At 53.9% G+C, this 24722-nt stretch overlaps 1 protein-coding gene across 1 annotated transcript in view; it reads left to right on the plus strand.

Moving 5' to 3' along the window:
• The first annotated feature begins 19772 nt into the window (after positions 1–19772).
• HS3ST3A1 (heparan sulfate-glucosamine 3-sulfotransferase 3A1) overlaps positions 19773–24722 on the plus strand; it is a 36698-nt gene continuing 31748 nt past the window's right edge. Inside the window, 2 exon segments of the mRNA XM_075111356.1 lie at positions 19773–19972; positions 19974–20503. Of these exon segments, the coding sequence (XP_074967457.1) occupies positions 19931–19972; positions 19974–20503 (572 nt within the window). The 5' untranslated portion in view covers positions 19773–19930.

The raw sequence follows: 24722 nt of genomic DNA on the forward strand, positions 1-24722 counted from the left end.
AGGAGGTGGTAGGGAGATTTTTTTGGTGCTATGAACTTGCTCCTGGAGTCTGTGTGCAAAATCCTGGAGGGATGTCCTGCCAGAAAACACCGCCCTCCCCGGCAGAGGTGCTTCCCGGAGTGACCCCTCAGGCTGTGACTCCTCACAAGCCAAAGAGCCACTTCCCTGGGGAGCCGCTGTTGGACTGATGTTGCTTTGCTGGGGAACCTGGAGATTTTCCTACTCACACAGATATATCCTGGGTATTTGTGGGTATCGTGGGTGATGCAGTGAGTAAAGTATCTTAGTGTTCATCCACCCTTAGCACGATCTGCCTCTCACCTTGGTAATTCCCATAGGGTTTTTGGGTGAAACTCTTCCAGAGCCACCAAAAAAAAAAAAGTCCATCTTGCAGCAGGAGAGGTTCCTGGAGTCCAGAAGAGCTTTGGATGGAGAGCAGGAGCCCTGCAAAGGGACAGGATGTGCGCTGATGCTCAGCTGCATCAGGGTGTGGGGCAGGGCTGGCTGGTGACTGGTGACAAACGTCCTTACCATGGAGGGAGCTCCTCCTGGGGCTGCTGGTTCCCTGCCTGCTAAGCCCTGTCAAGTCACAAACTTCAACCCCTTAAAAACCTTAAAGGAAACAAGAAAAAGCTTTGGTTTGGAGAAAAGGAAGGGTCTTTACAAGTGATGGCAGGAGGGGAAATTGGGTCTTCTCTGAAGCAGCCGTGACTCCACTAGTGGGCATATCCACGCTCGTTTCGAGGGGTCTCCACAAGTGTCCCCTTTAGCTTAGGTAAACCCAGTGAGTAGAAAACCCTTCCCATCTGCCTGCACATTTATCCAAGTCCCTCTCCAGCATCTCACAGAGTGCCAACCATCATCTCTCCGTAGTTTTTCCACTCCTGGCTTTTTTAAGATGTGAGGCTTTTGGTGCCCCAAATCTTGGGCTCCCAAAGCACCTGCAGATCATCTTGAACGCTTCTTCTTTCAGGGATCTTTGCCAAACATCTGCCAGTGGCAGCGGCTCTCCCGGGAGAGCTGGGAGTGTGCCTGGACACCTCCCTGGGTGCCCTGGCTCCCAGGCCAGCTGCTGTCGATGGCATCAGAACTTGGATTACATCAGTTCTTGTGATGCTGCCCAACTGAAACCCTGCTCCCCAAGGGAGGCCCAGCTTAATTGACTGTGGTTATTAATATTGTATTATCAGCAGCCAGATGGTCCAGAGACAGGCAGTTTTCATACATTTTTCTGATGTCCTTCAGTGGAAAATTATTTCTACTTATCTTTCGTGCTCATATACCTCAGGTAGAAAGAAGCGTTACCTCCGCCATGAGGAAAGTCACGACGATGAAGTGCCCGGCTGGAGAGCAGATATGAGAAGGTGTCTGTGCAGGCTTTAATTGCAACAGCTCAGTGGAAAGGCTGCGGGGTAGGAGGAGGTGGTGGGTCCTTCCTGCCAAGCCTGGAAAATGCCCAGAGCGGCTTTGCTGGAAAGGATCTCCCCTTTGCTCATTTTTTTTTTTTTTTTCACTTTTCCTGACTTTTTGACTGATACTCAAAGAGCTCACAGTGGTGGGTGCTCAAAACACAAAAGTCCCCAGAGGAATAACCAAGGACTTTCCCAGTAAAGCCTCCACATGCAGACAGACAGGGCCCACACGAGTCCCTGGGCCTAATACTCGTATGTGGATAAATAGAGCTCAGGGAGGGAAGGGAAGAGCATTTTAACAGCACCGTCCTGGGAAGAAAAGGACCATGGAGAGGTGCTTCAGGGAAGTCTTTAACCAAGAGATTTCCTGAGGAGATTCAGTCCGAGGAATAGCCAGATGGGTAACTCTTCATAGGTCATTTCACTTGATCCTAGTTCCATTTGTCCATTTGCTGCTTCTGCAGTTGAGATGCAAACGATGATTGAAATAAACAGAAAGAAGGTCCTGGGCTTTATATTGCCAGAGGGAATTGCCCTGCATCACTCCGCACGCCCCACAGTGCTCAGGGCTGCCCCACCTGAGTCCCCAGCGCCAAGCCCAGTCCTGGCTCTGACACCAACTCACTCTGTGGCCCTTGGCATGTCCCCGGTGCCCACATAGATAGCCCAGCACATCTCCTACTTACACTTGCAACATGGTGGGGTTTGCCAGGGCTTGTCCTGCAGGAAAGCGTCTCTCCAAGGCATGGTGATGACAGGGTTATCCGATGACAAGCTAACACCTCCCTCAGAGTGTCACCAGCACGTCAGATTGGGGATGAAGACCTCTGTCGTTAACTCCCCTCCTAATGAGTATTGCTGCTGACAGCTCCCACCCGGCCTCGGGGAAGGTTTGGGGTGGGTGGGGCTGGAGGCTCAGAGGGTGTGGATGGGGTCTCAGGAGAAAGTGCTGGTGGTACCAAGAGCTTTGGGGAATGAGCTGCGCTCAGGCTCATGACATGATAAAAATACAACCACCCTGTTATTCCTGTGCAAATTACAGCTTCGGCCCAGCCTCTGTTTTCTCCTTGCAGCAGGAAGGATGTAATTTGGGGGATTTTCTAGGCTTTTACCCAACTGTGGGCCCAGCCAGCCTCGCTATTGGGCAGCCCTTTAGTCCCATGAGCATGGCTCTTGGGGCTCAGCATGCATCCACCCCGCACCTCTGGCCAGAGCACTGATCCTCCCCCACCACCCTCCTCCTCCCCTCCCTGCCAAGGGTAGGAGCTTGCTCCAGTGACTTGGCTAAAGCCCATGGTCACTTGTGGGCATTGTGGGAAGGAGGGGGATGATGCAGTCAAAGGGTGTTGCGGAGGCAGGACCATGGGGGGATCTTGACAGCACTGCTCTGGCCCACACTGGGCAGCTGCCAGTCGTCTCATGATGAACATGCCACCAAAAAATAGGTAGGAAGCCTTTGAACAGTCACCAGATACCTAACAACACTGATAAGCTATATGCTGAGCTGTGGATCCTCCTAAGCATTACAGGTGTTCGTTGTACCCTGGGGAAGTTGTGGGGAGCCCAGCTCCCCAAAGAGAAACAGGTATTTCTAGAGTGTAAGTCCCACCTCAGGCATAGATTTAGGTGCAAATTGCTCACTGCAGACTGTAGAGGAAGCCCAGAGCAATAAATACTTATTTAGGGGTCTCAGTGAAACGCTTAAAATGAGGTGAACTGAATCCTCTCTAAGTGATAGTGCTCAGACAGTCACAATGGCATTTTGGGGGAATTGGATGATTCAGTGCATTTTGTGATTTGCTACAGAGCCTTTCAGTCCGTGGCCAGCAAGGCAGCTTGGCTGAACTCAGTGGAGGTGCAACATCTCCTCCGCAGTTGCTCCTTGCTTGGTCCGTGCTGTACCAGCCCCAGTGATGGGTCCAGTTCCAACAGGCATGGGGTCCAACCACCCCCTCCCCTTGCCCAGGCCACCGTCCACGGGAACATGGGGCATGAATTTGTGCCAGCAGTGTAACTCTCATTCCTGGACCAAACGCTTTGGTGCTTGGCTCTGATATTTCACTGCCTTGGCCAAACCTGAAGTAGCTCATCCTTCAAGTATTTGCTTTTTAGATAAGGTTTCCCCTCCTCTGACGACCATCCAACAACAAGGAACATCTCACACACACGTTGCTGTGAAAGAAACCAGGCCTGGGCTGGGCTGGGCTGGAGCCCCAGTGTCCCCAGCGCTGCCCGCTGAGCCTCAGACACATCACCCTGGGTGATGCTTCTGCAGCCACACGTGGCTGGACCAGCCTGGGGCCACGCTCCAACGTGGCACCCGCGACCCGCTCCGGGAGGGAGTGGCTGAGCCCTGGTTTTGTTGTCCCATTGATCCACCAGCGAGGGCTCACCTGACGCCCGCGCTGCCAGGACCGGCATGTGCTCCCCAGGCCGGCTGCTCGCTGGGAACATCACCAGCAAAATAGCAAACAGATGTCATCCAAGATCGTTCATAAATATTTCATAGCAGCTTGCGAGCTACCCGGTGAAAGACAGAGACCTCGGCGCCGGCTCTGAGCTTATTACTGAACACCAACAAATGCTTCTAATTGGGTCGGTGGCAACGACAATATTATTGACAGCAACAGAGAGAACAACCCGCTACAGTTTATTTGCTTTGCTGTGGGTACCCATGCTAATAATATGTAAATTGAGGGTGATGGATAAGACGTTGTGGAGAGCTTCTTCTCCGTCTTATTAGATTAGCACAGAATCCTAAGCAAAGAGAGAGGCGTTAGGGAACGAGGTGAAGCCTGCAGAGACGAGCGCTGCTCTGAGGTGCAGGCAGACGTGCGAAGGGAGCCACTTGGCATTAAGGCATCCGGTGTTTTCAGGTAGCTGCACCCAAATGGGAGCCGTGGAGTGAGGAGGGTAGAGGAATATTTTCCAGAAATCAACCCATTTGCTGTTGAACAGCAGTCACGAAACCCCACCACGCTGCACGTGGATGCTGTGGACAGGGCATTTTCCCAAAGGGCTGCTACTGTAATCACAGCAAAAATCTCATTTTCTCAACTGTCTCCCAGTGACAGAGATCTCAGAAAATGTGAGGAATGAAATTAACTGGGAGAGGGTGCAGGACTTGAAAAGACTTTTGGCTTCTGTTCCTGGTTCTGCTGTGTATTTGCCACACACTGCTTATTTCCCAGAGGCTGCAGTGCTGTCTCCGTGTCACCAGGGATGATGTGACACTTGATTTGTCGCTGTTTGCAGAGCGTTTTGAGGTCTTCGCTTGAAAGGAGCTTTTATTAAAGTTCCTGTATGCTAAGAACTGCCTAGGACTAATAAACACGGTTTAAGGAAAGTAATTTGGGGACATGACAGCAGCTTGGTTCTGTGTGCTTTTGGGCACGTAATTGTGTGTGTGTGCATGCACGCGCGCCAGTGCATGTAGTTCACAAATTCTCCTGAGACCCCCCTTCCATTTGGAGGCAAAAGACTCCCATATGAACATAAGTCTTGGTATGGCAATATTTTATATGCAAGTATTAATCCTCTTTTTAAGCAGCCCATTTATTAAAACTCAGCAAGTTTCAATTTTTGAGGCTGGTTTCTTGAGATGTCATTATCCTCCTGCTAGAGCAGATTAGCGGATTGCTAGGAGGATGCAATTTGAGCTCAATTAATTCTGCTTCAAGTCCCAATTCAGTGTTGCTAAATAGCTCTCAAAACCTCTCATCAGGCTACCCAGCACTGCACTGCCTGGTGAATGCTGCCTTGGGACTGCATTGCTGGCGGGGCAGTCCTGCCCGGCTCTGCCCGACACCAGCCCCGTCGCTGGCAGACACTGGACGTGTTTGCACCATCGCCCCCTTTTTTTCTAGAAGACTTTTATGAGACTTTCTGCTCGGTTACTCTAAAGCATCTCATGTCCGGGGAGCAAACACTGAGTTGGTCTTGCAAAATGCCAACACCAGCATTCAATTTTTCTTCTCTTTTGTATCACTTCTGTTAAATCAGTTAAACTATGGGAGCAATCACTTTCGTGTCTGCTTGAATACAGCAATGAGAGGGAATGGCAGAGTAAAGCAGATAAACTATAAAGCAGTGAAATAAAAATAGTCAGTTCACAAGACAGAGTTTCTATTTTCCCTCGGGTAAGACTTGCCTTGACTGCCGTAAGTAGGATTAAACCAGAGCCTTGACTTAACCTGCCAGGGCCAGAGCCTGCAAACCCTCACTCATGTGGTTAGGTTTATGCGGGTGGAAATTGGGGTCCTGGCATGTGTAAAGTGAAGACTATGTAAATCACCACCAGAACAGAGCCATCACCTGCTCCTTCTTCCAGGCAGGAATTGTCTTGTCTTTATATGCAAAACCTGTAAAATTGGGCCCAGATCCAAGACTATCCAAATCGTTATTAATCTTGACCTAGTTTACAAACAGGTATCAAGTGCATTTCCTTCATTCCTGTCCTTCCTCTCCCTTCCTTGCTCTCCCTCTTGTGCTCACAAGTATATACTGCACGTCCTCTTTCCTGCTTCCAGCCAGCATCAGCTACAATGAACCTACCTTACATATATTTTAAAGAGAAATACAAACCTTACCATGATATTCAACAGCTTCCCATTCTGCCGTATCTGCTCTCACTGGATGCTTAAGAGAGGGGAGTTTAGGTACCAGGAGGCCATCTAAGGCATCGCCACCAGCATGAATATGGTGCAGGTGACTCTTGTAGCTGCTTCTGCTACTTTTATTTTAAGACAAGGAGGAATTCCAAAATGCAGACCATCTGAAAGAGAAAGGACTGGGGCAGATGGAGGGATGGAACTGTTTTCTTGGCAAGGGAGATGCGATGCCTGGGGTGTTTCCAGCAGTTGTGCAGAGGGAGATAAAAACCCATGACAGCTGCAGACTCATCGCCCACAGCCTTCTCTCTTCAAACGCCCAAGCTGCAACGTGACAAAACAGACTCTGAATTGCCAGGTGGGACCACAGAGCCCAAAGCGCAAAAGCTCTTGACCTGGGCTCTAAGGCACTAGTGGAAATGCCCATGTTCCTGTCTTCTTCATAGTGGTCTAGATGTCTCAAGGACTTGCTTCTGTGCTGCCATATACCTGCCTATATGCTTTCAAGCATCACACCAAGGAAGCTACACTGAGAAGGTTCAGTCCCGTGTCATCGCTGCAAGCACAAAGGTGCAAAACAGACCAGACAGAGGCTGTCCCATCCACTGAGCTTGATTCTATCATTTATGCCCAAGTGAGTGTGCACATGAGCCCCGGGAGCTGTCAATGTTTTACACATGAGCTGAGGACAGTCCAAGGCACCGGCAGTGCAGATGAGCCTTTCTGAACACATCTCCAACAAAAGCCAGAAAACACAGCTCGCTGAGAAATGCCAGCTTCAAAGGGATTCCCCTGGTGCATTCCAGACCCTTGGCCCATCAGGCAGCAGCCTGAAAAAATACTCAGTCCCTAAAGGTCAGCGTGCATCACAGCAGTGGCCCAGCCAGGGAGTGAAGGGCACAGCTGAGGGACATGCCAGGAGGGTCCTGCTGCTGGCCGCAGGTGCCACACACCAGCAATCCCCTGCCAAAACACCTCTGCTGTCTCAGCGTACTCTGTTTTCATTCCCGTTTGCGTTTGGGTTGGGACTCAAAGCCCTGTCCCCTGCCAAGCTGTGCACCCATATCTGCCGGAGACACCCAGCCCGCGGAGCAGAGCGGGCTCCACGTGCAGGAGTGCTGATGGCAGTGAGACCTTGTCCCTGTGATGGACGGGGAAGCCTTGGGAGAGATGCCACCACCTCCGTGGTTGGTGTCTGAGTGCTGTGGACCTGCTGACCTGAACCCTCTGGGGGGGACCACAGCAGCGCGGGGGCGTCCAGCACCTTCTGAGCTTGACGAGCCCTGGACGTGACGAGGAGGTGACCTGCACCCCTGCACTGTCCCCTCTCACTCACACAGCCAGCGACCTATGCTCTCTTCTGAAATTTTCTCTTTCCTTGCTATAAAGCTTCTGGCGTCAATGCCAGTCTTCCTCTTGTCTGTCCCACATCTTGCAGTTGAACACACACGCAGATTGCTTGGCTTTCCCAATGATGTCCTTCGTACATACTAAAGTGTGGGAGCGCTCCCAGGGCCATACGTTAGCACATATCCCCGCAGGGCTTTGCTCTGACCCACTGATCCAATTGTGCCCGATGGAGATGATGTCCGAGCAGGGAAATCTGCATCACCCTCCATGTCGTGCAGCACCAGCTCTGGCCGTGGTGGGTCCGTACAGCCACGGCAGCACTGGGACAGGCAGCTTTGCATGGTGGCAGAGAAGCTGGGTGTCTGTTCCATCTTCTTTGCCCAGATCACTACTGTCATGCTGGTGGAGATGCTCCCGGGGTTGCTGAGGGCATCCATCTCCGCTGCCAGCCACCCCTGAACTGGCAGGTACTGGGGCTGCCTGTTTTCCCAGGCACTGCCATTGCCCCAGGGCAGCACAGGCGCAGCTGCCGGGGATTGACGCAGGTGCGGGGAGGGTATGGACACAGTGGCGTTTGCAGGGCGTGGGGGAGCGGCACAGTGCCAGTCCTTCAGCTGTTTGTTCTACCTTTGGTGTGCAGAGTTGGTAAATGCAGCCCTTTGCACTGCTAAAACACCCTTTCTCGAAGCCTGTACTGCAGATTGGAGGTCGAGACAGGCATAAAGTCATTGCAGGTTTCTCAGCTGGGCCAACCATGTCCAGCCCACCCAGACAGGGCTGAGGCTGAGCCAGGGGTTCAGAGCATGATGTAGTTCATGGGGCTTCACTACCCCCCTAATGCGGCTGCACCCCAGCCCAGCCCTCTCCCAATAACGCTGAGCAGCCCTTTCTGCTTGCAAGGACCTTTCCACGGCTGTGGGTGGTTTATAGCTACTGGCTGAAGGGAGCTGGATCGATACAGAATCTGCATTGCCTTTGTGGTTGGGAATCCTCCAAAACACAGTTAAATGCTTGGACAGCCCCAAAGGAGGATGTTGCAGCTGGGGATCATGACCCCAGCAGATGCCTGCTCCTGTGGGGCCACCCTGCCTTTCCCAAATATCCCCATGGGGTGATTCCCAGCTCATGGGAATAACTGTGAACTGCACAGACAGGGCTCAGATGCCAGCACATGGATATCAGCTTACCATCCCTTGTGTGTAGACCCAGCGGGCTGGACTCAATGACTACCACCTGGGATAATCTTCATTTTGGAGGATGATTCCCACCTTGAAGCCTTTAGGATGTGCAAGTGTCCCAGCAGAGCTGAAAGCACCAAGTCACCCAACACCCCCCACGCAAAGGCCGAGCTGCCCTTGCCAGGGCTGTACAAAGCTGCTTGGAGGTCAGAGCCACAGCCCTGCAGACTGCGATGCCATAAAAACTTCTCTTTACACATTGATTTTCCTGGGACAGTGCCAGGGCTTGGAGGGTTAATAAGAGCATGGGCTAAACAGGGAGAGAGACTCAGAGCAGCTCATGTGGATGGCGTGGAGGGGCTTCAGCTGCTACACTTTCCAACGCCAGCTTACATCAACATCAAGTCTTTAATCCACTGCTGCGTCAGTCAACCAGCAGCTCATAATGCCCAGCCCGTCTGGAAAGAGAACAAGCAGCTTCTAAAAAATCACAGCCCCAAGTCTCGCCACCAGCGCTAGCGCCCGGGGCTGGGGCAGGAGCCGAACAGGCCTGGAGAAGGGGCAGGGCAGGGGATGCAGGGGAAGAGCAGGCGGGGAGGAGGGTGCTTTCGGCAAGGAGAAAAAGAGTGAATTAGTAGAGATTTTGTTATTTTTATAAAATAGGAACCTCCTGTGAAATGCGGGCGTATTTTTCAAGGACTTTTCCCAGTGGTGCCATATCACTGGAGATGATCTACCATTAAAATTGCCGTTACTGACTGATTAAACAAAAACCACTTCAGCCTTAAGCCTAGCTGATGCACCACCTTCCCTTGGTGTTGGAAAACAAGACCGCCATTACCAAACCCCTTAAACAGGAGGTTCAAAAGGGCTGATCCAAGAGTGAGGATCAGCTCCACAATGCCATCCAGAAAGAAAAATCACCTGACATATCTCTAGAGTGGTTAGATCCTGAAAGAAGGTGATTTGTTAACGCTGCGGGTCCGGCTCTTTTGTGCGGAGTCCAGACATCTGGCAGAAGCACGAGGTGCCGGTGGCGGCCGGCTCCATCCCCATGGCCGGCCAGTGGGCTGTGCTCATTGAAACCATGGCCATGATTCTCATGCAAATCGCTGGACAGCAAGAACAGATGTGAAGCATTTGGTTCTGTTCTTGTTGGCTTGTAAAGAAATAATGCGACTGGAAGGGGGAAAAAAAGGGGCCAAGCAGGGTGCGGGGGGAGAACGTTTATAACAATGGTTCTCCCTTGGTGGCCCGAAGCGATGGAGTTTATGTCAGGCTGTGCCAAATTCATATCTCTAAGTGAGTGGGACTAGCCCTGTCAAGCTTTGAGGTAGGGGCAATACACAAATATTATAAATACAGGGAAGTGTAGAAGCTGTGTCATGTCCAGTGTGGAGCCATCAATCATCTCCTCCCCGTCCTGAGTTTATAAAGTGGTTTCTGATGGTACTTAGACAGTTTATGCCGGCTGTGTGGACTGGCTGGAAAAGCTGACTGCATGCTCCAAGTATGTCGCGTTTGCTCTCAGGGAGCTCCGGTGATGAGGTGCCCTGGCAGGTTTTGTTGATATTAGGAGACGGAAAGAAAAAAAATCCACCACTGCAAAGAAACAGGCAAGCCGAAAACGCAACCCATGCTCCGACTGAGCCCAGGCTAGAAGGAGCACAAGGTGTCCATCACCTCCCTCCCCACAGCCTTGTTCAGTGCACGGGATGGGGAAACGGGGCCTGTGGGAGAAGAAATCTGGTAGTGACACAGACGCACAATGGTGCTCAGCCTTGTCTGATGTTTTTGATCATTCCTCTGGAACTACTGGCATGGGGGACACCCATCCAGGCATAGATATGTCTTCAAAAATGTGTGAGGCCCTTTTGCCATGGGCATCCATGCAGAGAAACTTATGAAGACACAGAACCCTCAGTGAAAAATCTGCACGACATGCAGATGCATAGAGCTTGCACATTGCAAACGTGCAGATGCCCCCCACAACCTTATGCGTGCCCATACCTCCACCTGCTCTTGTGTGAGTGCATGCAACACAAATGCTTATACTCAGACAAGAGCATCCCTTTGCACTCACACACACTGGAGCCTGAGCTTGACTTTCCCCTTCTTTGTCTATCTGGATACCTCTGAGCTGGGACACAAGCTCACAAAATGAAGGGGAACCTTAATGCTGAGCTTTTCCCACCTTCAGCAGTGACTGAGACCTCCCAGCATATTGCTGCAGATGCCTCTGACAGCTCCCAGGAGGGAGGGAAAGGCTCAGGGGGGAGGATGGAGGGAGGAAGGGAGTAGAGAGAGTGGGAAGGTGGGGGATGAGAAATGGTGGGTTTGTTAGTGCATGGCAGATGTGGAGGCCAAGAAGGGCTGTTGTTGGTTATCAGCATGTTCGGACTCACCTGACCTCGTCTCAGCCCTCGTCTCCATATAGAGGAGGTGACCGTGTCCCCCTGGGCTTGTCCAGCTGAGGCTGGTCGGATGGACCTCTCTAATCTCCACCCAGCCCCACCGCTTCTCTTAGCCAAACCTCACACGCAGCTCCGTCAAGGGAAAGGTGTCTGCTTATGTTTTGTGAAGCACTAAGGATCATGTTTTGAAACAGCCGAGCTGACAACTGCCTGAGCAACTCAGTAATTACACACTCGGCGCCGTGCTGTACATGCAAATTAGGCCTAAAACAACACCGGGATGTTGTGCTCCCGAGTTGTCAAAAGCTCAGTCCTGGGATTGCCTCCAAAACCCTCCAGCACCTGGGACGTGCTCACCGGCCGGGTGCTCCCCGGGGGAGCTGGCTCTCGGGGTCCTGAGTAACACCCTGCTCCTGTGGTATCCGAACCTTGTCCCAGCAGGGTGATGGGCTTATCTGTGAGCCGGCGTGTGGGTATGAATCCCCCTAAACACCCCGGTACGCACCAGGTGCAGGTGGGTGCGGATACAACGCGGTGGGTTCCCCTGCCTGGATTTTTCTGGTGGCTTTAGCGCGGCGGTCGTCGCTGCTCGGCCGTCGCCCAGCCCTATCTCGAAGCCTCAGCGAGTTATCCAGGCGTGACTTCACCCGCCGCCGAAGCACAGCCGTCTCAGAGCTGGCAGCGTTTTTTAGCATTGCCTAGCAGGAGCGTGGGCTGTCTGAGGACGGGATGCTAAGAATACAGTATTCAACCCAAACTCCTGGGGTGATGCAAGCAGGCCAAATTTCCCATACAAGGCAGGAATGTGTGTCTCATTCCCCCTTCCAGCAGGAACTAATGCTATCTTACTGCTTTGCTTCCTTTTAAAGTGCTCTCCTCAGCCCAGCAAAGCCAATAAGCGGAGCTGTCACCGGCTCCGCTCAGCCAGGACGGAGGAGCGGGAGCGGCAGCGCAGGGTCTCCCGGGGAGAGAGGCAAAGCCCGTGCCCTTCCCTCGGCAGCCCCCGGGATTTGCCGCCTCCGATGCGGGTTTGCTGGAGGTACAGTGTTGCCCCTCTCTGCCGGTTACACCGTAGGTCTTGGTGTTTTTGGGGTGTCACAAGCACCCCGTGAGCATCGTGGGGCTCCGGGCTCAGGTTCTGTTGCTGGAGCAGTCATTTCCAGCTGTGGTTTCAGCCCTCCTGAGGGGTGCTGGGACATTTCAAAGGGATCACATGGAAAGACTCAAATTGGTGCCTCCCCTTTCAACCCCCGCTCATACCATCGCAGCACAAAGGACAAGTTATCCCTTAAAACCCCCTGTGAAGGGAGAAGCTCATGGGCTTTACAGCCCCTCATCAGCGGGTCTCTGGCTCTTCTGTCCAGCATGCCTGCCCTGTCCCAGCCCTTCGGGAGCCTGATTCAGCCCTTCACGTTCTCCAAACGTTGCTTGATGTCCAGTAAAGTCAATAAAAAGACTGCCCTTAACTTCAGAGCCCCGTGGTTAAGCTTTTGGACAGAGCCAAGGCTTTGTACACACTCTCACGCGGACCGAAGTGAACCAGGGTGCCAGCACGGGCTGCTCCCATCTCCGCTTAGGGTGAGCCTCGTCTCCAGTCCAGTCCTTGGGGTCATTTTCTCCAGCTGGCATGTCCATCCTGGGCTGGGAAAACCTTACCAAGTACATCGAAGCCAACCCTCCTTAACAGAACATGCCACTTTCCCCAAAAGCCCATTTTTAACAGAAAAATAGAAGTTTTATCAACAGTTTGAAACCAGCCTTCCCTGTGTGTTTAATATAGAACCATAAATGCAGATTTAGGGTTTAATTTTCCCTGTATTGTTTTCATTGTCTGGCTTGGCATTTTTTTTTTTTTTAGAAGTAGAGGATAATATTAAGAAGCACAAAAGGCCTGGAAGGTATTTATTGTTGTTCCAACCCATAGCCAGTCACAACTGTATCAAACCCAGCACAATGAAGCACGCAGCACACAAATAAAACGAGACACAAACAAAGGTAATAAAAGAGACAAGTATCTGTTTCAAAAGCACTGGAAGAACAGCAGGAGTGTAACTACTTCATGTTCCAGCTAATATAGCTGTCTGGAGTGATCCTCAGAAAGCTATACCAGGGAGCAGTTTATGGGTTTCCCTTGGAGAGCTCTTGTAAATATTTGCCTGCAGTGGCTGAGCACCACTGGGAATGCTGGGGTTTGCCAGCCCATCACCATTTCGGCTTGCCAGCCCAGCTAACAGACATGCCCTTTGGGGTGTCCCTATAGCTCACCCTGCACGGCGGGCTGTAGGCATGGACGTGTAGACAGGGCATCACGCCGTTATTCTCAGGACGTGCCCATTGCTGGGTTACTCTGAGAGTGATTTTTCCATGGATGAGAGCTGCTGGTGCATAAGTGCACCTGGGTGTAACAGCTCGTTTCAGGTGTGCAACTCCCCTGTGTGCGGATTTGTTCTGAGCATGGTGTATCCCCGCCTCTGCCGCCTGCCCCAGCTCTCCAGGTGGAAATCCATCACTTCCCGCAGCCCCTTGCTAGCTGGGGAGAGGTGGGTGTCATTCAAGACAACCCCCATCTGATAAAAGCCAAGATGAGAGCTGGGCTCAGCGCCCAGACCCCTCAATGTAGCACCATGACCTCTCAAGGTAGTTCTCAGACCCCTCAATGTACCACCCAGACCCCTCAAGGCAGCTCCCAGACCTCTTCATGCACTTGTTCTTCAGGCTCACAGCCCTTGGCAGCCAAGCGACTCCCACCACAGCCCCACGGTACCGGCCTGCCTGGTGTAAAGGGGTCCTTGCCTGCTCTTGGGGTGCACTGCAGGGGGGGCTGCAGCCATTATCATGGTGCAAACAGCTTCCCTTATGCGGAGGATGGGTGGTTGCTTGCCTGTGGGGCACGTTGCCTGTGACTGGCAACATAGCCCACATGCCTTGTGTGTTTTAGATGGCTGAGGAGCCTAGCAGATGCAGTGCCAGTCCCCTGAGGAGGCTGGTTGCAGTAAGTGCCACTAGCTGAGGTCCCTGGGGCCGTTCCTGTGCTGGACCTGCCCGTGGATGAGCACCAGGGGTGGGCTTGGTGCACCAGCGAGGCCCCCTCTCCTTTCATGCGCTGCAGAAGGAGCTGGGGTGAGCAGGCACCCATCTGAGCATCTCAGCAAAGCGCCAAGGGTGCCGAACTCGCCCTGCCTGGCTCTGCCGTCTCCCAGCCTGTTCCACCATCGCAGCAGCCTGAAGCAGTGCTGGGCCACTGATAACTCAACTGGGAGCTGCGGCTTCAGTAACCAGGGGAGAGGCGTGATGGCTCCCGCTGGGTCCATAGCCCACTCCAGTCTTTGGGAAACACTGTCGCAGCTGCTTTCATGGGAGGCTGAGCTGTTAACGAGCTGCAGAGGCCTTCCACATAAATCATCAGCCCGTATATCTCGGGGAAGGACAAACAGGTCATTTAAACATCAGCCCTTTTGCCCCCTAGATTATATTGCGCATGAAGAAGCGCCCCGCTCCAGGCCGTGCTCTCCCCTCCTTCGTGGCAGAGGCATCACCCTGAGCGAGATGGCCAGAAATCAGGACCCTGCCTGCAGCAGCCGGGCAGCTGCAGCTGCAGCCCCGAGCTCCAGTCGGGGCTCTGAAGCCCATTCAGTCTCCTCCTCTTACTGGTTCTTATTAATTCATGCTCCCAGTGTGAGGCCTCCCAGATGTCCCCACATCTTGTGCCAGCTCTCTGATCAAGTTGGCCTGTTCTCCATCCCCGCTGGGCAGGAGGTATCAGGTACAAGGTGGACAGTGTGCCATGTCCCGACATCAGGTACAGAGGTACGTTGCCTCCTGCCTCAGCCAAAGCAGGACTAAGATTTCATCCGCTTTCTGCTCACAGGCCTGTTCGCTTTCTGGGCACAGGCATTGCATATTCTGTGACAGGCCAAGTCGTTTTGCCAGGTTAAGTGAGTGCAGGCTGAAAATACTCCCTTAGTACCTTTTTCTTTATTTTTTCTGGTCTATGTGATATTTCCTGTGGATACTTTTGTCCTTCAAAAAAAAAAACCAAAACAACTAAAACCAAAAGAAAAATCCCATCCCTACATTTTTAGTGTCTATGGCTCAATATTTCAGGCTACCTTTTCCACAAACCCCCCATGACTAGAGATGCTGCTCGGCTCCCCAGCACATCTCCAGCGCCTGCCCCTACCTGCTCGGCCCCGCGGTGATGCTCCGTGGGGATGCAGCTCCCATTCCCAGGGCTCGCATGGCTCTGCTGCTGCCCCATACGCCCTTGGCACATGCTGCGCCTAACGAGGGCTCTGCGGATCCCATAACAGAAAGACCACGGTTCCTTTTTTAATAATACAGCAGCATTCGGCTGGGACCTTTGTGTGCCAGGTCTGTACTTCCACACCTGGTTTGCCCCAAAAAATCTCGGTGGAGCTGGAACCCACCTGGCAGCCAGAGAGTGCCGGGATGAGGCCAGCAGCTGCTCTCCTCCTGCCACCGCTGCCAGCCTGGGGCTGGGGACACCCCAGGGCTGCCCAGGCGGCAGCAGCGGCTCATCCCTGGCACCCCAGCCCCACTCGGGGCCGCTTCCCACCAGCCCTGCCTGCTGGCTGCTGTTCCCGCCGGCTCTCGAGGACAATGCGTGTCCCTACAATCCGAAGGCAAAAAGTCCTTGAACTTTCTGTGTGATTTCAAGGGAGGGAAAGCCCAGGAGATTACCAAGATCAATAGAGGATTTGGGTAAAACAGGACCTGCCATTGACTCCTCCCTCTCCTCTGGGCTCTCAGATCCTCGGCTGCTGCTGGCCTGTCCCCATTAGCTATTGTTCCTATTCATTTTAGATAAAGGGGCTTTTGTTGTAGGAGCCCATGCGGGGTCACATCGCCCCTCAGTTATCAATCTGTTTCTCTCTCCTCTGCCCCATACTCCATCTCCCCAGTACAATGGGATGTTTTCTTCGGCATCAGCTTCCTGACAGGCAGCGGTTCCCTTTGCCTTCAGACCTTATAATCACTTGCTAAGCTGCGCTAGCCTCCGGCTCCCCGGTCCCTTTTCCACCATACTCCCAGTTTAACCCCTGATCCCATCTACGCTACGGGTCACCAGAAAAGGGGAAAAAATACAGCCATCCCAGTGGGGCTGGCGCGGGCTGTGTGTGCACGAGGCATCCGAGCTGGAAGCCTTCCACTTGCCTTATTGTACGGGAGCACCTGGAAATATCAGGTGGTGGAGGCGAAGTCTTCTGCTCTTGTTTGCCAAAGCAACAGAGGATTTGAGTTTCTGAGTTTAAGCCTTTACAGACCCGCTTCCTAAAGGGCTCTCCTGGTAAGCAGGTCTGTTTCCTCGGTGCCCCGTGAAGGGACCCCAAAAGAAAGGCATCCCAGAACAGCACATTTGGAATAGCTGACCTTGCTAATGGGCGGCTGCTGGCAGTGGAGGGGGGCTTTGGCACCGGCCGTGTTGGAAGAAGAGCCCTGCTCGCTCTCAGAAGTAGCAACAGAAATGAGTTGTGCAGCGGAGCATTCCTCAGGGGGGAGGCAGGAGGGGAGCAAGCAATAAAATAATAAATAGATAAAAGGAGAAAGGAACAACCCAGCAAGGTAAGGAACGAGTGCAAACAAGACCACAGAGGAGAGCCTGCCAGGACCATCCCCGGGCTGAGCCCACGCCAGCAGCGGGGCCGGTGCCAGGGAGCCGTGAGTCACGGGCACAGCGCGCAGCCCTGCGAGCTGGGATGGCCGCGCTCGCCCCTGCCCTGCCAGCCCACCGGGGAGGGTGACCGCACGCCCACGCGCCCGCCTCGGCGGGTGGAGCTGCCCCGCACCCCCAGGGGATGCCGGCACCCCAAGGCACCCCGCTGATGCCAGGCTTCGGGGAAGGCATGTGGGTGTCTGCGATGGGGTGTAGCGAAAGGCTTTGAAACAGGTAGATCAACACAGAAGAAATTTAAGGGGAAAAGAAAGAGGCTGCACTGAAAGTTAAGTCAGTTGTGTAAGAGGCTGAGTAACATGGAAAGCACCTTTTGCTCCAAGCCTCTAAGTCATTAAAAGCAACCCCACGTTATCCCCGAGAAAGGTTATTTTTGCGTTATGGCTAAAACAGATAAGAGGTGTAAATTCTCAGAACTGGATGTCATGACGTCTGCCACCCAATTTTTCTGGCTTTATAGTACAGCGTTGACCAAACGCTCCTTGTACCGAGGGAAACTCATCTAAAAATAAGGACAAAACCCGTCCACTAATAAACCTCTACGGAATCTCATATTTGCAGCTGTCCTAGCAGAGCCCACAGAGATCGGGGGACGGAGGGGTGAGACTATTTTATTTCCCTGTATTGCCCTTTCTACCAGGTAAGACACCTTCCTTCCCGGGGAGCTGTGGCTGGCTGCCGGAGCCACCGGTGCCTTCAGCCCCAACAGGCAGAAACGATGAGTCAGGTTCTGAAAAAAAATCACAAGGTTGCCTTAAATATCGTAAAGCTGTTTTCAATACAGATATATTTGGCTTATTGCTTTCTAGACACCGAAACTTTTTAAATAGACTCTGGTCATATTTTCCCTAGGCAACTAGTGACTTCTTGAAGGAAAGCTGAGATTCTCACCAATATTTCCAGGAAAAAAAGCAGCAAACGTGAGTCCTGCGATACGATCACGGCAGACAGGCACCCATCGTCCCTCTGCACTCTTTCACATCGATTTCACTTCTCTTTTCTTGTTTTCACTCCTTGAAATGACCATTTATTCCAACAGAAGATGTAGCATTGTTCTGAGCATCCGGGAAAAAAGTATCGTAACAACGAGCATAAAGAAGTCAAACCACTCTGCATTGATCACGCTCTTCTGCAGGGCCCACTCCAAAGCCCATTGATGTCAGCAAAGTCTTTTCATTGACTTCAATGAGCTTCGGATCACAGCACAGATTTATTAAGGCATTTAGGTTCCTAATGATGTAAGTAGTTGCCTAGAGGTGTTAGGGGCCTAACCTGCTTATAGCCTTTTGTAAATCACACCAGGAATCTGCTTACATGTTGAAGCATTGAAATACCTGAAACGCTACAGTATCCTGAAGTCACCAAACATACCGAGTTGGAAATACGCTCACTAATTTTAGATAAAGTGATCTGGCTGCATTGCAGCTGGGGTGGGCATGGATTTGGAAATCCATATATTCAAGAGAAGTTCCTTTGTTAGAGAGGAAAAATGTCATAAAGCTGGGTGAAGATCTAATAGAATAATTAATTGCAAATAACATTTGTTATTAATTTTGGCCTGTTTACTGTTTGGAAACACATTTTTATTAGCCAGCCAGCTCTGCAGATGGTTGATTATTATTCATCGCAATTTTCCCCCCCTTTTCATTTAATAATTTGTGGATACACCAGCTTTATTTCCAAGTAGTTGAAGTTTAGTTCCTCGGCTAGGTCCAGACCAAACAGAGGGGGAAAAAGAGATCTAAGTCAAGTGTTTCATGTGCTAGTTTGTTTAAAAAATTCTATAATCTATGACAAACATTTCAAATTAAAAGGACATTCCCACAGGCAATGAAATAATGAAGCCCTTAGAATCAGGCAGCCAAGGCACGAAGCTGATAGCTATTTCCACATTTTATGTACTCTGAAAGGAAAAGAGCAAATTCTGAGAGCAATATCATGTTGTGTTTGTAGATATTTCTTATCAACTGTGGGCCAGATTCTGCAGCCAGCCTAGGGGCATTTTGTTCAAGTGAGTGGGGAAAAAAAATCTGATTTCAGGTCTTTCTGTGCTGTACTCAGCAGAGTTTTTAGTGTAACTGTGGGCTGTCACCCTGCAAATATATTTTACATGCACGTCAGTGGTTTCACTGATTTTAAGGGGGACTATTCTTCCATATAAAGGTATTTGTGTATGTGGATACGATCGTTGGGCAAATCAGGAATTTGCACTCAGGTACTAGAGGTATGCGTAGTTCAAAACTCTGCACGGACGGACAGAAAGGTGGATAGAGCGCGGTCAGACGGACATGACGGACTCATCACACGGCACACGCTTAACGGAAAAGTCCCGTGGAGTTCGGCTGACAAGCGAGCCTGTCTGCGGGCAGCAGGGTGGATTTCCTAGCGCAGCTCCCACGGGCAGCGGGAAACTAAGTCAGCACCCAGGGAGAAGCTGTAGAGAACTGAAATCTCCTCTCAGCACGCTGCGGGACAGACAGCCTCCCGGGCACCCCCGCACCCCTCTTGCACCCCCCGGGACAACCCCCCGGGGCAACCCCGCACCCCTCCCGCACCCCCCGGGACAACCTCCCGGGCACCCTCGCACCCCTCCCGCACCCCCGGGCCAGCCTCCCGGGCACCCCCGCACCCCTCCCGCACCCCCCGGGACAACCCCCCGGGGCAACCCCGCACCCCTCGCGCACCCCCCGGGGCAGCCTCCCGGGGCAACCCCGCACCCCTCCCGCACCCCCCGGGACAACCTCCCGGAGCACCCCCCGCACCCCTCCCGCACCCCCGGGCCAGCCTCCCGGAGCACCCCCGCACCCCGCTCCACCCGAGGGGGCTCGGGACCGGCCTCCCCGCAGGGTCCGCCCCCACCTCCCGCACCCCGCGGCTGTGCCGGGGCCGGGCCGGGGGCGGCTCTGCCCCCCGCCCCCGCCGCCCCCTCGCCCCGCCCAGCCCCGCTCCGCCCCGCGATGTCTCCGCCGAAGTTTGCCGCGGCGGGCGCCGCACGTGGGAGCCCCGCACCGAGCCCGCGGCACCGGCGGGTTCCCGGCACGGCTGCCCGGCCCCGGGGGCGGCTGCGGTGGTGTGCGTGTGCGTGTGCGTGTGCGTGTCCCCCCCCCCCCTCCGGCGGGGGATGCCCCCCTGAAGCGCCGCCGCGGCGAGGCCCCGGCGCTGGGGATGCGGCAGCGCGCAGCCCCCCGCCACCGCGCAGCGCTGCGCGGAGGGGCCGCGCCGGGGGGCGGCCGCGGAGCATGGCCAAGGCGCCCGGCCGCCGCCTCGGGGTAGCATGGCCGTGAGCGCGGCGGCCGCCCCCGCCGCCGAGCCGCTGCCCCCGCAGCATCTTCAAGAAGTTCCTGGTGATGCTCTGCTCCCTCCTCATGTCCCTCTACGTCTTCTACTGCCTGGCCGACCGCTGCCAGACCCTGCCCGGACCCATCATCGCCGCCGGCGCCGCCTCGGAGGAGGAGGAGGGCGGCGGCGGGAGGTACCTGGGGGGCTCTGCCGAGCTGCCCCCCTGGCAGGCGGCGGCGGCGCGGAGGAAGCGGCTGCTGCAGCGGCTCAAGCAGCGGCGGCGGCGGCAGGAGGCGGCGCCGGGCGAGGAGGTGCGGGCCGGGGGCGGCGGGAGCCGTGCCGGCGGCTCGGGGGGCGGCGGGGGCGGCGCGGCGGGCACCCCCGGCACCCTGACGCTGCTGCTGGGCGAGGGCACCAAGCGGCTGCCGCAGGCCATCATCATCGGCGTGAAGAAGGGGGGGACGCGGGCGCTGCTGGAGTTCCTGCGGGTGCACCCCGACGTCCGCGCCGTCGGCGCCGAGCCCCACTTCTTCGACCGCAACTACGAGCGCGGACTCGCCTGGTACAGGTACGGGGCGGGCCGGGGCGGGCGGCGGCGGGGCCGGGGCCGTGGCCGAGCCGGCAGTGCCCCCCGCCGGCCGCGGAGCCCCTCCGCCGCCCACCCGCGGCTCCCGCACCCGCGGCTCCCCGACCCCCAGCCCCGCTGCCCGACCCCTCCTGCCCCAGCCCCATCGCTGCTCCGCGAAGCCCCGCTCCCCAGACCCACCCGCCGGCCCTTTTCTCGCTCCTCAGGTCCCCCCGCCTCGCTGCCCCCGGCTCCCTTTCCCAACTCCCCAGACACTCTCCCCATGTCCTCTCTCTCCACCCGTCCTCCCGTCCCTGCTCCCAAATCCCCCAGCCCTTCTCCCTCCCCCCATCCTCCTCCTTGCTCCCTGCCACCCCATCCCCAGTTCCTACCCCCCCACCCCTCCTCTCCCCAGCGCACCCCCCGGCCCTCCTGCCCCGGTGCAGCGTCCCCCCGGGGGTGCCTCCCCCCAGCCCAGGGTGCTGCCTGCATGGCGGGGGGCGGGGGAATGGGAAGAGCAGTGGGGGGCCTATCACCCTGGGGACTGCGTGGGGATGCTGAGGCAGAGCTAACACCCCCCTGCCACGAGGAGCACAGGCCCCCGCAACATCTTGCTGCTCCCCAGCTTTTCTCGGAGCAGGGGAGGGGGGCTTTGCAAAACCTGTGGCTCACCCTAACTCCCAACCAGCCACCCCACAGCCCCAGCTGCCTCCCCATGCGAAGCACCGTGTCATCACCTCCCACAACTCCCAGGCCAGGGATGCGGCCGTTAAAAGCAGCTTTCCTGTGTTCAGTGGGGAGAAAATATGTATTTCCCATGCAAATATTTCAGCAGCCCAGTAATGAGTAACCAAAAATGTCAGTTCTAGGAGCGCAACCCACGCACTCACCTTGCCTAAGAAATGAGCAAAAAAAGGTAGATGGCGTTCTTCTTTCAATTAATCAGTGTCTCATTAAACCAAATAAAAGGTATCCCCTTTAAAAGGAGGCACTAAATATTAAAGCCAAGGGGCAGGATTCTCATTAATGTTGTTTGGATGTTTTCTTTGTGTGTTTTAAAGTTAACAGAGGAGCGTCTTCTGGCAGATTCCTAGGGAAAGGATCAGTTAGGGTGAGGGCGAAACTGCTCTTTTGCAGAGTGTGTCTGTGTTTGTGGCTTTCTTGAATGAACAAGCAAAAAGGAGAGGATTTCGGGTACCCCCGGAGCTTGTTTTCCTTTCACGTTAAGCCCAGCTATTAGCAGAGGGGAGGACGATTTTGCCTCAGCTTGTGGTGACAGCACAGAAATGTGGAGTAGGATAGTACTGACAGTCCGAGTGTTTATGTAAAAGCCTTAACACGTGGAAGCGACGAGCTTCCTTGTGTATCCGCTGGTGTCAGAAACGCGCCGGGTTTTTGCAGGCAGCAGAGTGTGGGTTCTCCGAGAAGAAAGATTTCCTTTCGTGTGGGCTGAAGCTGTCTACAGAATTATATTTTTAGTGCGCGCTTATCCGATTTCCACATGCTGACCCTGGATCAGAAAGGAAACATTAAAAAAAACGAACCTGAAAAACCTCAAGAACTTTAATCAAGTCTTGACTTTGAAAAATAAACGCCTGGCTTTGGGGTGGCATCTACTGAAATTTATGGTGGGTATGCAGAAAAGCTCGTTTGTCAAAGATGCTCTCGCAGCCGTGAGGAGCAGATGGCAGTGGGATAGACCCGCTTCTGGAAACAGTGCCTGAGCGAGGAGTGCAGCCCTAGACAGAGGAGGAGCCACAGGCATTTAGGGCATAGTACAGCCCTCCGTGTGGGGGACTTAATTTTCCAGAGGTTTGATCCTGCAGCTCTTACTCACTTGAGGTGCTGCCCTGCAGGCCGTTTGGGTAGTCATTGTGTTTCAGCATTTGGTACGCAAGCTCTCCCATTAATTGCTGCAGTTTGTTTGTTCTGGTATTTGATGTACTGAATTTCACCATGATTTTTTTTTTTTTTTTTATTAGCCCTGTGGAGGCTGAGGTACAGTGAATTCTTTGTATGGGATTATTCCTTCGAGACCTAATCTTGCCGGCTTTGCTTGTATGAGTAATCTTTATTAACACACAGAGTCCCGCCGTGATGGCAGAGCCGCGGTGTCAGCCCGCTGGTAACCAGTTACCAGCCTGTTATAAATACTCATTTTTAAAAAATCTGTCTCTCTCTGTGGGTTTGTTGTAATCTGTGATGAGGGTTCAGCGCCGGGGAAATGGCCAGATGTTTGCCAGGGGTCCCGATTTCTTATCTTTGGCATCGGAGGCTTAGGTTTCACGTGCATTGCTGCTTCCCAGCAGTCAGACTAAACAGCATCATTACAAGGTATAAACAGTTGGGTTTGCTTTCAGCGCCCGCAGGAAGCCGGCGCGGGCAGCGAACGCCCTGGCCGAGGGAACCAAAACCTCTCGGCTGTTTGCAGCGACACGGGCTTGCGAACGGAGAGGAGCCAGTCAGCCTTCGCAGCGATGGCTGATGCCGTTGTCACCAGAGCGCGGAGGTGGGCTGTCACAAGGATGCCACGGCAGGACCACGGCAGGGTGGCTGTGGGGGTCTCCGGCATGAAGGGGACCCCGGTTCCTCCTGGAAATAAACGAGCAGCTCCTGTAAGAGCTGCTTGTTATAGGTCATGAGGCTGGATAGGGGCCGAGCCGTGGCCGCAGCGGGGTGATGCTCCCGAAGCGGCCGGATAGATGCTGGTACCTGTAGGGCAGCGGCTCACAAGGCGTGGGCTCGGCACGTGAAAGTCCTGTCACCTACTGGGGTGCCACACAACGTGCGAAAGCCATCGCAAGCGCTGTCCGTTAAATCAAGTGGAATAATCGCTCGCCTCTTACAGCCTGGGCTGTGCCTGGGTAAGAAGGCAGCTGTCCTACCGAGAGGCTGATGTTTATAAAAACCAATTTGAGTGATTAATTTGGTAAGCATGACACCTCCATGTGTGCTCTCGTGTGGGTTGAATATCGAGGGCAGTTGTGTGCCAAAAGCAGCTTTCTCCGTTTCGGGTTTACAAGTCCTCTCTTCGTACGGGGACAAAAGGAGGGAGGGGGCAGCCCACAATGCTCGCATTGACTTCCCAGCGCAGAAATCTCTGCTCCAGCCCTGAACAAGGCTATTGAGCTAACAGAGTTCAATAGCAGGTGAGCACGGGTTGTAATAGAGTTCAGCTGCCATCCCCCACCCCGAATATGGCTGTATACAGCCTGGGGAAAGCTCCAAGAGCAGGGTCGAAGCCAGGCAAGTAAAATAAAAATGTCTGGATTAAAAAAAAAAAAAAAATCTGTATTTGCGGGTGATGTGAGTCTGGCTGATTCCCTCTGATCCTTTGTTAGTCTCGCGCTGATTGAGCTGCCTGTAGGAATGTCATTATACTGTCAGTCACCCCAGGAACATTTATTTCATATGTTTTAATCTCCCTGCCTCTGTAGCATGGATGCCAATTTCACTAGAGCGAAGCCAAGCTAATGTCATTAGATTACACCCGATCCAGGGGAAGATGAAAGATGATTCAAAGTTACTCCATCAGGTTGGGAGTTTAAGTATCGCTCCTCCCTGATGCTTCCAAAGCCGGGGAGTTCTGTCTCCTAATTAATGTCCTCTCGGGATTTTTCTCCAAGGCTTTTTTTTCCCCCCTTCTTTTTAATCTAGGCAACCGCTGATGTTTCTCAGTCAAAGAGAACAGAAAATATCTCAGTTGCTGAAGAGGTCTGGGAAGGAGGAAAAGGAGGTTTGGCTGGGAAGTGTGTGTGTGCTTACAGCAGCTGAGAGCAGCTGCATCCCACCTTGTGCCATTTCCCATCCTCTGTGCCTCAAATCACAGTGAAATCGGAGCCCTGGGGATGGAGGAGTCGGGCCGCTCCGGTACCAGCGGGTGGCCTGGAGGTCCGTGGGGTTTTGCGGTCACTGTAATTCAGCAGCGCAGTCTGCGAGTGCTTTGTAAGCATGGAGGTGAGGATGGGAGCATAGGCGCGGGGGGCAGGAGTGTGTGGATGATGCCAGGGGAGACTCTGGGGGAGCGAGTCCTATTCCTGAAGGGTGGCGCAGGACCAGGTGGCCATCAGGAGAAAAGACCTTGTTGCAAACCCCGCTGCGGGAGGGAGATGCTGTAGCAGTAGTTGCCTTAAAGTGATCTTCTTCCCCACCTTTCTTCAGCCATCCTTTCAGCCTCTGCAAGAAATACCAGGTCTTTTGACTGTGTTCAGGGTGCGTCCCA

Source organism: Phalacrocorax aristotelis, chromosome 16 (assembly GCF_949628215.1).
Source record: "Phalacrocorax aristotelis chromosome 16, bGulAri2.1, whole genome shotgun sequence".
NCBI classification, from domain to species: domain Eukaryota; kingdom Metazoa; phylum Chordata; class Aves; order Suliformes; family Phalacrocoracidae; genus Phalacrocorax; species Phalacrocorax aristotelis.